Source organism: Rhinopithecus roxellana, chromosome 4, assembly GCF_007565055.1.
Source record: "Rhinopithecus roxellana isolate Shanxi Qingling chromosome 4, ASM756505v1, whole genome shotgun sequence".
Lineage (NCBI taxonomy): Eukaryota > Metazoa > Chordata > Mammalia > Primates > Cercopithecidae > Rhinopithecus > Rhinopithecus roxellana.
Genome location: NC_044552.1, coordinates 112,849,893 through 112,862,540, shown reverse-complemented (window position 1 = coordinate 112,862,540; position 12,648 = coordinate 112,849,893). Strand labels below are relative to the sequence as shown.

The 12,648-nt window shown below is 32.9% G+C and overlaps 1 protein-coding gene across 4 annotated transcripts in view; it reads right to left on the bottom strand.

Moving 5' to 3' along the window:
• Positions 1 to 12,648, bottom strand: part of ASCC3 (activating signal cointegrator 1 complex subunit 3) — a 418,508-nt gene that overhangs the window by 232,303 nt on the left and 173,557 nt on the right. For all 4 annotated transcript variants that reach the window (XM_010389420.2, XM_030928567.1, XM_010389421.2 and 1 more), the window contains 2 exons: positions 9,432 to 9,596; positions 380 to 556 (listed from right to left, as the gene is read on the bottom strand). In XM_010389420.2, the coding sequence (XP_010387722.1) occupies positions 380 to 556; positions 9,432 to 9,596 (342 nt within the window). The remainder of the gene's footprint in view (positions 1 to 379; positions 557 to 9,431; positions 9,597 to 12,648) is intronic.

Genomic DNA, 12,648 nt, shown 5'->3' with positions numbered 1-12,648 from the left:
GAGGTACTATTATTTCTATTAAATGCTTGTTTAATTAGAGCTTTTATTATTTCTCAATGCTCTTCAATCATTTCACTTCAAAATAACTTTTTAAAACTTTTAACAACTGAAAATATGTAACACACATTGAAAACAGCAATGCAAACTATGACAAGCTACTTTCTGTAGGAGGACTTACTCTACTACAAATAGTTGAGGAAATATGCTTGATTTTGTCTAGGATATCACATCTGTAATGTGATTCAGCGCTCTCCAAAAGGCCATTTCAGTGGAGACCACAAAAGACTGAAATGGTCTTTTGGAGTCTCTAATCCCAAACAAGTATTCAATAATAAGTCAACAACAATATTTTTAGATAAGAATTAAAATGAGTATTTACCTTATTTGCATATTTAATCCCCAAAAATGTCTGTCCAAGAGGTACTGGTCGAAAACGCCCATCAAAGAAGAAAAGTCCAATGTATGGATTAACATGTAAAAATGTGGCAACGTCAAGGTAGTTAGGTAAAGTTGCAGACAGTCCGAGAATCCTTATCATACTCTGTGTGGATTCAACCTATATGGATTATTTTAATTAAATACGGGTTATTTAAATTATTTTAACCAAAAAAATTATCATTTATCCTACTAATAGGACTTCTAAAAGCTCTAGACAGAGATGAGTGTAGAGGTCAATTGAGGGTCCTATCATGTAAGACTTTCTAGCCCATAATTCACAAGCTTGATTTAACAGATACATAATAAAATTCCATACCCACTATACCTAAAATACACACGAGGGGTGAGTGTGTTGGCTCACACCTGTAATCCCAGCACTTTGGGAGGCAAGGTGGGCAGCTCGCTTGAGCCCAGGAGTTTGAGACAAGCCTGGGCAACATGGCAAAATCCCATCTCTACCAGAAGAAAAAAAAAAGGTAACTGGTGTGGTGGCACACATTTGTAGTCCCAGGTACTCAGGAGGCTGAGGTGGGAGGATCACTTGAGCCCATATGATCGTGTCGCTGTGCTCCAACATGGGTGACACAGTAAAATTTTGTTTCAAAAATAAATAAATGAATAAAAATAAAAATGCAATGGGAATTAAGAACTTTGTGACAACTAAATACATTTTTAGGTCACAAAAAACTGAGTAAATTCCAAAAACTAAAAATCAGATAGGCTATATTATCTGATTATGATGTAACATACCTAAAAAGATAAAAACAAGTGATGGCCAAAAACTTCCATTCATTTGGTAATTAAAATATATCAGTATGATTTTCTGAGTAAGCTGTTAATAATTTTGCTCAGTCTAGGAGATTCAATGTGTATAAGCAAAGTAGTCCAATGTGAATAATATTAATACTTTCAGAGTCATCCATCCATCAACACTGGGTTAGGACCTAATCTGCAGGCACTAGGGATGTAGTATTGAATAAGACATAGATCCACATATGCAGAGACTATCTGCAGAAACATAACAAGGGAGGGATCAAAAAAGTAGAGATGGGCAAAAATTAAAGTACCAAAACATATACAGTATCTTTTTATAAATTTGTTTCACCAAAGAAATCTTACGGATATTGACAAAACCCCAAACCAAATCCCATCAAAAGCAAGGAACCCTAAGTAAGGGGAAATAATCGCCAGACCTATTTTTAAAGAAACCTCTTTCACAACATATAGTAATTAGAATGACTAATTATCTCACAGTTCTATGTAGTACTAGTGGTGATTTGGAAGGAAATGAAAGTGATATTTGGTTTTAAAATCATTATGTAAAACACAAGAGTAATAGAATATATTTTTAAGGTTGTTTGATGTTAAAGACACAATACTCTGGCAAACGTCAGACATTTTCTGCTAAAAATCCATTTTAAAACAACCATATTTCTAAATCTAAAAGTATAATTATAATATAGTTATTTAATATAGTTAAATCTATGTGAGAAATACTTTATTTGAAATAGAAATAATCGGGAATGTTATGTCTTAAGCCAAACCTTGAAGTCTATACACTATACCTATTTACCTTAAAAGTATTAATTATTGACAATTACAAAAAGTTAAAAATTTACAGCTTTTCCCCTATCATTAGCTCAAGATTAGACAGTATATTTCTGCGATGTTTTCCTTCACATAAAATTTAGTTCTGATAAAATCTCCCTACTTACTAAAAGTAGGTTAAGATAATTATTAGTTCATGTTGTTAAATAGATTTAATATTTCTTATACTTTCATATTTTCCAAATTTCTCCCAATTATGCCAAGTGTGTTAAGAATTTAGTCCCTAATATCACCATGCAAGTTCAGAACCTGAACAAAATCTATATTGCCTTCCAAAAGCTTCCGAAGGCGCTTCTACATTAGTTACAAATGTTGAAGTGTGATGTGATGTGCCATCTACTGGGAATATTTGGTAATCACAAGGAACTTTGTAATATTTCAAAATAACTATGAGCACTGTACTAATACTTTAAAATATGAAAAGATTCACACAGACACATCTGTCAAGGAAGCTGAATTCTAGTGAGTCATTTAGATGAAGATAGAATTCACTGTAGTAAGTTGTGAAATTATAAGGAAGATCATCATAAGCGTTAAAAATATGTAAAAGAAAGGGAGTGCAAAGAAAACAAAGAAAAGGTGTAATTCATTCTTTTTCAGGAACTAGGAAACACATCATAGAAGTGGCATTTGATGGATTCAAAAGAACAGTAAATTTTCGATAGATGGATGGGTGGAGTTACAAAAAAAGAAGGCATTATATAATTTGGCATTTACAATCCTTATCTCACAACCAACAACACATTCTGCCTCAAGTTAGATTAGTTTCATTTTTGAAAGAGGGTCAATGGTATTTAAAAAAAGTAGGGAAAAGACCAAATAGTTTTGTGTGACTGGAACCTTTGGTAGCTGATGAAGATGTAGAAGTTAAAATTAGACAGGGCTTTAATAGTTTTTAATGTCCAGCTAAACAATTTGACCATTTTTCTTAAGATAACAAACAGCAAGTCAGCAAAGGTTTATGGGCAAAGTGGCACAAAACTATATAACTGGAATTTGATTATAATATACAGATGACAATGTGAAGATGAAATTATTATACATCTATAATATATGTGATAAACACTTATATCATATACTGATATACTATATATTTATATAATATATTGCATATAATACATAATAAACTGGTAATATATAGTTTGATATAGTGTATAACATTTATGGATTTTATATAGAAACTATACTATTTACAATTTATATTTTAAATAAAAATTATACACTTATAAACAATTTACAAAATTATTTGTAAACTTTCTAAGGTTATAATGCCTACTTAAAAATATTATGATATATAATGTTATATCTATGTGTCTTTGGACACACATACAGAAAGGATTAGCACTAAGACTACAACCTGTCTTTTTTTCTACTGGGGATGCTCAGGAAAGAAAGATGTACTGTAACAGTAAAATCCTTTGTAAACATGAATGACAGACCTCTTGGAAAATATACTAATGATATTTACTTGGCCTCTAATGTTCTATAGTTACAGAAAGTCCTTATCTTTGCTGGATGGACATAGTCTCTGCAGGTGGCTCGCTGCAAATAAATGTGGTGTATGGATTGTTATAGCATGGCTCCTTGAAAAACATCACTAAGTTAAGTATCAGGACATAAAATCAAAACATTTCATAATCAAAATAGCTCTCCTTTGTGTAAATCATGCCCTACATGCTTCTTTTATGAGACCTCATGTATAACATGTGGGCCAGAGCACATGCCTTGTAAGAAGAGTGGACCTGGAGAATAGAGACGGTAGTTTCAGATTTCTCCATACTTCATCTGTGTCTGATAACGACCTGCATTTTAAAAATTGCTCTTAAAATGGATTTTAGCTAAAAGCTGTTTTTTATAAATAGGCTTTGAAAATTTCAACCCTTTGTGTTTTCTGTATGTGTGTACATACACACATATTTTTAATTTATGTGGTAAAAAGTAAACAAGTCCCAAATACTTCTACAATTCCATTTCTACAGAAGAAACCACTTTTTAATTAGGTCCTACTTGTCAAATTTTGCTTTTGTTGCAATTGCTATCTCCCACTTTTTAGTTTAATTAGGTCCTACCTGTCGATTTTTGGTTTTGGTAGTTGCTTTTAGGGACTTAGCTAAAAATTCCTTGCCAAGGCCAATGTCAAGAATGATGTTTCCTAGATTTTCTTGTAGGATTTTTAGTTTGAGGTCTTACATTTAAATCTTACATTTAATCCATCTTGAGTTAATTTTTGTATATAGTGAAAGGTAAAGGTTCACTTACATTCTTCTGCATATGGCTAACCAGTTACCTCAGCATTATTTATTGAATACGGAGTCCTTTCTCCATTGTTTATTTTTGTCGGCACTGTTGAAGATCAGATGGTTGTAGGTATGTGGCTTTATTTCTGAGTTTTCTATTTTGTTCCATTGGTCTGTTTTTCTGTTTTTACACCAGTACCATGCTGTTTTGGTTACTGTAGCTTTATAGTATAGTTTGAAGGTGGGTAAAGCGATGTCTTTTTTATAGTACTTTTTGCTTAGGATTGCTTTGGCTATTTGGGTTCTTTTTTTGGTTCCATATTAATTTTAGAAGAGTTTTTCCTAATTCTATGAAGAACGACATCCAAACTTCAGCATCATGTAATATATCTATGTAACAAACTTGCACATGTACCCCTGTATCTAAAATAAAAGTTGAAATTGAAAAAGAAAGAAAAGAAACCATTCTTCAACTTGTTGCCTATCTTTTCATGTATATGCACCCAATTCTACACTAGCCTAAATTCTAAGTGTAAGCAAGAACTTTGTTTTGTTTATCACTATATCTATAGCATTTAGAACTATGTAGCTGGTACATGTGTAGGTGCTTAATAAATGTTCATTAACTGAATGAATGAATAAAAACATAAATATACTGCATGTTTTTCTTACACAAATGGGATTGTGCTATACATACAGAACAGCTTGCTTTTTCAGTGAATAATATAACATCTTCTAAGCCCAGTTCACATAAATAAATGTGGAATGTATAGATTGTTATGGTAGAGCTCCCTGAATATAAATAAGAGCACAGAGTTCATTCTCACTTTTTAAAAGGCTGCAAAGCAGCATTTTATTGCATAAATATACTATAATTCATTAAACAATTTCTTCTATTGTTGAATATTCAAGGTATTACTAAAATATTTTGTATTAAAAAAGAGCTTCAATGAATACTGGTGTTACTGTATCTTTATAAATTTGTGCTATTATTTCCACAGTTAGATATAGAAGTGAAAACACAGCATTGATTTTGCTGGATGCTTTCAAATTCCATTCTGTTCTTATTTTTGTTAATGTGATAGAACAGAAATGTCTCATACTGATTCATATTCTTTTTAAGCATCTTTTAAATATTTCTCAATAATTTTTTCTACTATAAAATGCTCCTTCCAATTAAGATTATTTTTCTTATTAATTTATAGAAACCTATTAAATATAAACGATATTAAAAAGTTGTTTTCTCCAGCTTTGTCCTTTCGACTTAGGATTGTCTTGGCAATGTGGGCTCTTTTTTGGTCACGCTACCTGACTTCAAACTATACTACAAGGCTACAGTAACCAAAACAGCATGGTACTGGTACCAAAACAGAGATATAGACCAATGGAACAGAACAGAGTCCTCAGAAATAATACCACACATCTACAGCCCTCTGATCTTTGACAAACCTGAGAGAAACAAGAAATGGGGAAAGGATTCCCTATTTAATAAATGGTGCTGGGAAAATTGGCTAGCCATAAGTAGAAAGATGAAACTGGATCCTTTCCTTACTCCTTATACGAAGATTAATTCAAGATGGATTAGAGACTTAAATGTTAGACCTAATACCATAAAAACCCTAGAAGAAAATCTAGGTAGTACCATTCAGGACATAGGCATGGGCAAGGACTTCATGTCTAAAACACCAAAAGCAACGGCAGCAAAAGCCAAAATTGACAAATGGGATCTAATTAAACTAAAGAGCTTCTGCACAGCAAAAGAAACTACCATCAGAGTGAACAGGCAACCTACAGAATGGGAGAACATTTTTGCAATCTACTCATCTGACAAAGGGCTAATATCCAGAATCTACAAAGAACTCAAACAAATATACAAGAAAAAAACAAACAACCCCATCAAAAAGTGGGCAAAGGATATGAACAGACATTTCTCAAAAGAAGACATTCATACAGCCAACAGACACATGAAAAAATGCTCATCATCACTCGCCATCAGAGAAATGCAAATCAAAACCACAATGAGATACCATCTCACACCAGCTAGAATGGCAATCATTAAAAAATCAGGAAACAACAGTTGTTGGAGAGGATGTGGAGAAATAGGAACACTTTTACACTGTTGGTGGGATTGTAAACTAGTTCAACCATTATGGAAAACAGTATGGCGATTCCTCAAGGATCTAGAACTAGATGTACCATATGACCCAGCCATCCCACTACTGGATATATACCCAAAGGATTATAAATTATTCTACTACAAAGACACATGCACACGTATGTTTATTGCGGCACTATTCACAATAGCAAAGACTTGGAATCAACCCAAATGTCCATCTGTGACAGACTGGATTAAGAAAATGTGGCACATATACACCATGGAATACTATGCAGCCATAAAAAAGGATGAGTTTGCGTCCTTTGTAGGGACATGGATGCAGCTGGAAACCATCATTCTTAGCAAACTATCACAAGAAGAGAAAACCAAACACCGCATGTTCTCACTCATAGGTGGGAACTGAACAATGAGATCACCTGGACTCGGGAAGGGGAACATCACACACCGGGGCCTATCATGGGGAGGGGGGAGGGGGGAGGGATTGTATTGGGGAGTTATACATGATATAAATGATGAATTGATGGGTGCTGACGAGTTGATGGGTGCAGCACAACAACATGGCACAAATATACATATGTAAGAAACCTGCACGTTATGCACATGTACCCTAGAACTTAAAGTATAATAAAAAATAAAAATAATAATAATAATAATAAAAAAGTTGTTTTCTGTGTTGAAAATAATTTGTTATTTGGTCTCACATTTAAAATTTTAGGGGTGTGTTTTACTGATCAGAATTTTAAAATAGTTATGCATCCAAATGTGACACAGGTTTCCTTCACAACTTCTTGAGTTTTGCATATTGCATAGAACTCCCTCAACAAGATTAAAAAAAAAAAAAAAAAAAAAACTCTCCTATGTTTTCTTCATTGAACTGAGAGCTTTGTTTGAAACAAATCATTAATCCATCTAGAATTTTATGGTGAATGTATAAAATAAAAAACAAACACTTTCAAACTTTTAAAAAAATACATTATGTCACTTATTGTACCTACTTCTTTACATTTCCACACTTGAATCTGAATCAGAGGTATTTAGAATAAAATATAAAGAATTGATATCTAATTAGATACTGGGATGGAAGAAAGTATTAAGGAAGAGGGAAAATTTGACTATGACTCCTAGGGTTTTGGCTTCGGAATCAAGTAGATTATGATGCCATATCTAGGTATATAGGGAAGATGACAAGAGTTCTGACATGTTTATGGGCAAAAGATGTCTATGGGATATCAGAGTCAAAATATACAACTGGGTTATACACACACATACACACACACACACATGCATACACATCATACACATATTATATGTACATAATTTAGGTAAGATAGGCAGAGAAGTGGTTTTCCCTAGAGTAAATATTTAGAATAAAGAGAGAAGATAGCAAGTGACAGAGTCTTAGAGAACATAAACAATAAACATTTCCAGATTGAGAACAGGGAAGAAGCAAGGAAGGCTAAGAAACAGTAGCTACAAAAACAAACAAACAAACCAAAAAAACACAAGTGAAAGTAACTAGGACAGGGTGGCATCACAGAGTCAAAGGGCAGAGTTTCAAGATTGAGGAAACAATGAGTAGTACTAAGCATCAAAAACGAGTAGAATCAAAAGTTAAAAAAAAATAGGTTTGAGAACTATCTTTCGGTAACTGGTGATCTTGGTAAAAACATTTTATTACCTATGTTTGAGCAATGACCAGACTGCAGTGGTTTAGTCAAAAGGGAAACTGAATTGAGATTAATATTTCCAGACACTAGGTGGTGGTGAGGGATAGGTTTAAGGAAATTTTTTAGTAAAGACAGAAAGGACTCTGCAATCCTTTTACGCCAAAAAGACAGTGCCTACTGAGAAAGAACTTAAAAGACACAGGAGAAAGAAAAGGGGTAACTTATAGAGTGAAAGAAATGGGGTCCAAGGCAAGGGGGGAAAGGACCTCTGAGAAATGAATAAGGGGTGGAATGAAGGGTATGCTTGTGGTGGGAAGCGCTGGGCATTTTCCTGTTTAGGGAGAGGAGGGAAAAGGAATAGAAATTGAGAGAGTTCAAGCACGAGGGACTCTATTTCCCTTTCAGTAGAAAATACTGTTGTATAAGAATAAGGCATGACAGGGTGATGAAGAGTGAAAAAGGGAACTGGTGAAGCTTGAAAAGGGTCACATTAGGGACACAGAAAAAAAGCTGCTTAGAAGTTACAAGGTAATCCCAAGGATCCATGTGAATGTAGTCTAGGAATGTCTACTCTAAATCACAGTCTATGAAGGTATACTGATGCCAGTCAGCATCTCTGGCAATCTTTGCCACTAGTAATCAGCAATCTGGCTGGAAGTACAGACATGGCTCAATTGATTCACTGTTGTAATTTTGTCAGGTGCTCAGGGGATAAGTTAAAGTTAATAAGAAGATAAGTAATTAGTCATGGAGTCTCAGCTATTTCGGAAGAAAATAAAGGCAAGAGAATATGAATATGAGACAATAAATGAGGAGTCAAGAAACTAGAGTTCTTGATTAGGTCAAAAATTAAGTGTTCATCTATTTTCTATATATGTACAATCTACAAGAAAACATCAGTTAAAAACTCATGAATATTATAAGATATCCTGTCTTTTCATTTAATGAAAAGAATGGTTGACAGAAAATATTTTAAGACTCTTGGCATTAGGAATTTACCAATTTTGGTTTGGACTATTTATGAAAAGCCAATGAGGTCTAAAACCACGGACAACAGGTACATTCCCCCTTTTAAAAATATGAAGATTATGTCAATAGTAGATTTAGCTTTGTAGCACAGGTCTACAATGAAAGTTTCCTTACATTTGTTCTGGTTAATTAAAGAGACTGCAATAAAATACAATTTGGAAGAAAAAAAGATAGGGGACTTTTATTATGAAAATAAAATAGCTAAAGTTTTCTCCATACTAGAATTATGTTAATTCCCATGAACAATGCATATTAATATTTCCTTAGAATGCTACATTTTAAGCTGAAAAACATATTTATCCCTTCAAAATAAGCTTATAATTAACTTCCTCTTACCTGCCGTAAAGTACGGGCAACTATGCTTTCTAATACTGGTCCTCTATCTTCATGCAGCAAATGAACTTCATCAAGAATAAGGAGCTTTACAATCTGGGAAAGAGCTACATCTCCAACACTCTTTCTTGTCACTACATCCCATTTTTCCGGTGTGGTCACAAGCATCTATAAGATAAGACAAATTTTAAAAGAGGAAAAGTTACACAGGTTATTTAAAATTGAACTGTGGCATTCAGAAAGAAATATTTTGGCCACCTCTATATAAATCAAATAAAAAGTGTTTAGAATAGCTTAGAATTATATCTAATTTACTATAGACAACAGTCATTTCAAGAAGAACTCTCTTTAAGCTGTGATATTAGGCAGTTTAAGCTCACTGAAGGTAATCTGCCAGTGAATTGTAGGGCAGTGTACAAAATACACACTTTTTTAAAAAAAAGTATCTTACAATGTAAAAAAAAAAAAAAAACAGTACACATTTTTTTAAAGTAGCATATACTGATAATGGTCTTTATTTGAAAAGGGACTAAAAAATGATGAAAGCATTAAAAGGAAAGAAAGAAAAATCAACAATTCACTCTACTGATAATCTAACTTTGGATAATGACAGATTAAAAATAACCCGAGATAGAGTATCATAAATACACCCAGAGATCACTTACTAACAGTGCTTTTCATTGAAAAACATGCCCATGTATTGTAAAACAAAAAGACACCATAATTCTCCTAAACTTTAAATTAATGGCACATTAAAATATAAAATAAAACTAGCTAGTTATTAGTAAATATTAGGAGAGGTACAAAGTAGATTATTAAATTATAATAATGTGTAATTTAACAATTACACGGCTATCTACCTCACCACCAACTTAGAATAGTATGCCAGCCCTTTCTTATTAATTTGCAGAGAAAAAATGTGGTAACAAATCATAAAATCAAAATTTTCAGATATCAGAAAGCATCCCTAATTTGAAAATCCCAAACCCAAATGCTCCATGAATATTTTCTTGGAGTATGATGTCAGCACTCAGAAAGTTCTAGATCTTGAAGCATTTTGGATTTCAGATTTTCAAATGAGAGATGCTCAACCTGTACCACCAAATCTTAAAAATCCTTTCTAGTATTTTGTTTTCTATGCTTTAATTTCAGCACAGTAAGAAGTGGCTTCATTTATAATACTATTTTACTACTTTAGTTCCCTGAACTAAAATGACTAGAAAATAAAGTGTCATATTTGCTTAACGAATTGGAACTCATGCAAGACATTTCCATCTGCTCTTGCATTAGGGCCTGGGTTAACTGTCAATATTTTTACTGTCAACTTAAATTTCTCTCAGTACATGTACTTAATCCCTCAGCAGTATAAAAATCAGTATTCTAAACTGTTCCAACTTTAGACTGTCCACTGGGAAAATGGCATAGTTGAGATGTTTATAAACCATCATTATGCCAAACATTTGGTGTATTTAATTTTTAAATGCTCATTAATTTCACAGCAAAACCAAAGGACCTAAGACTTGCCAGAACCAATTCATCTTAAATATTATTATTAAAAACTTTCCTTACAGCTGTATATAGTAAAGTTAGACTATTTCATTTTCTACAATTGTTTAATGACTACTCCATTATTGTTTATCCTAGGTAAAGTGTATTCCTCCTTGAGGAGGGGAAAAGAGAAAAACACAGTAAAAATTTTAATCTGAACTTTTAATGATTAGTTGCATAATCTACTAATTGAATACTATAGCAAGCCCTATATCAAACACACCAGAGGGCAGTGCTTCACTGAATGAAGAACATCACGCCCAAACCCACGTATTCATAGACTTGTCCCAAATGGAATTTTTTGAATTTTGAACTAAAGAATTATGAGAGAGATCATCAAACCTCTCGTGAAATAATGCCTCCAAGAGAAATGAGTTTGTGCATTTTACATTTGGTTCTTTTTCCCCCCAAAAATTACTAGATTGAATTAATCTAATGCTCCTTAAGAAACAGAAAATGCAAAGATTCAATAGGTTGAAGGAACTTTTACTGTGTCAGTCAGGCAGCAATTACAGGCAGATGACCAGCTCCAGTGTTAGACCTCAGAGCTATGGAGCTATGGATCTGAACTTTCTGTTCTGGGTTTGTAACAACAACAACAACAACAAAAAGGGTTTAAATATATTTTATTCATATTTTTACTCTATAAGTAGTTATTAGAGGCAAAGATTAAAAATGATTAATGCTATTAACGTGGCTTCACAAAGAACTGAGCCAGAATGAAGAGAAAGAAATCAAAATAGTGGTTTGGAGCGGGAGGGGGAAACAGACAGAAAAGTGGCAGTAGGGATCAGTCCAAGGAGAAAAAATTTTTCTATACCTTCTTAAGAGTGTGGTTTACACATTTGCCAAAACACAGTGTATCTCTTCTATTTGACTGTAAGTCAAAGAAAGTCTAAAAATAATTTTTTCTTCCCTAAAGATAAACATCTGCAAACAAAACATTATTCTCTATGTGTCAAAAGTAACAATCAAATTGTCTAACTAGACATAACAAATGCAATATGTGAGCTTGGGAACAAACATTAAGCTGCACATATAAATGTTACTGTAGTATATAACTATGCTATCGTGCTTAACATTCAGTAAACACAGGAGCCAAAAAATTAATTGAAAATAATGAATATATATTTTTTCATATTTAATAAAAAACACAAGAAAGAAGGGGGGAATGATAGAGTGAGAGACAGACAGACAGTCAGACAGAAGTGACATCACTATACAACTAGCATAAAAGTTAGAATGAATAATGGAAATACCAGAGGATATGTTTACAGAGGATGTGGAGCAACTAGAACTCTCCTAAACTGATGGTGGAATATAAACTTACACAACCACTTTGAAAAACTGCTTGGTAACATCTAGTAAAGCTGAAATATGCATGCGTTGTGACCCAGAAATTCCATTTCCTAATATACTATATACCCAACAGAAACACACATATATGTGCACCCAAAGACATGTATAAGAATTTTTATTGCCACATATATTATAAATACTATATTATAAATACTCCAAAATCAAAAACAAACCAAATGTCTATCAACAATAACATGGATAAATAATAAGTAATGTATTTATACAGTGGAATAAAATACATACTGAACAATAAAAATAAGTAAACTACTAAATTACATGCAACAGCATGGAAAAAAAATTCATATTAAGTATA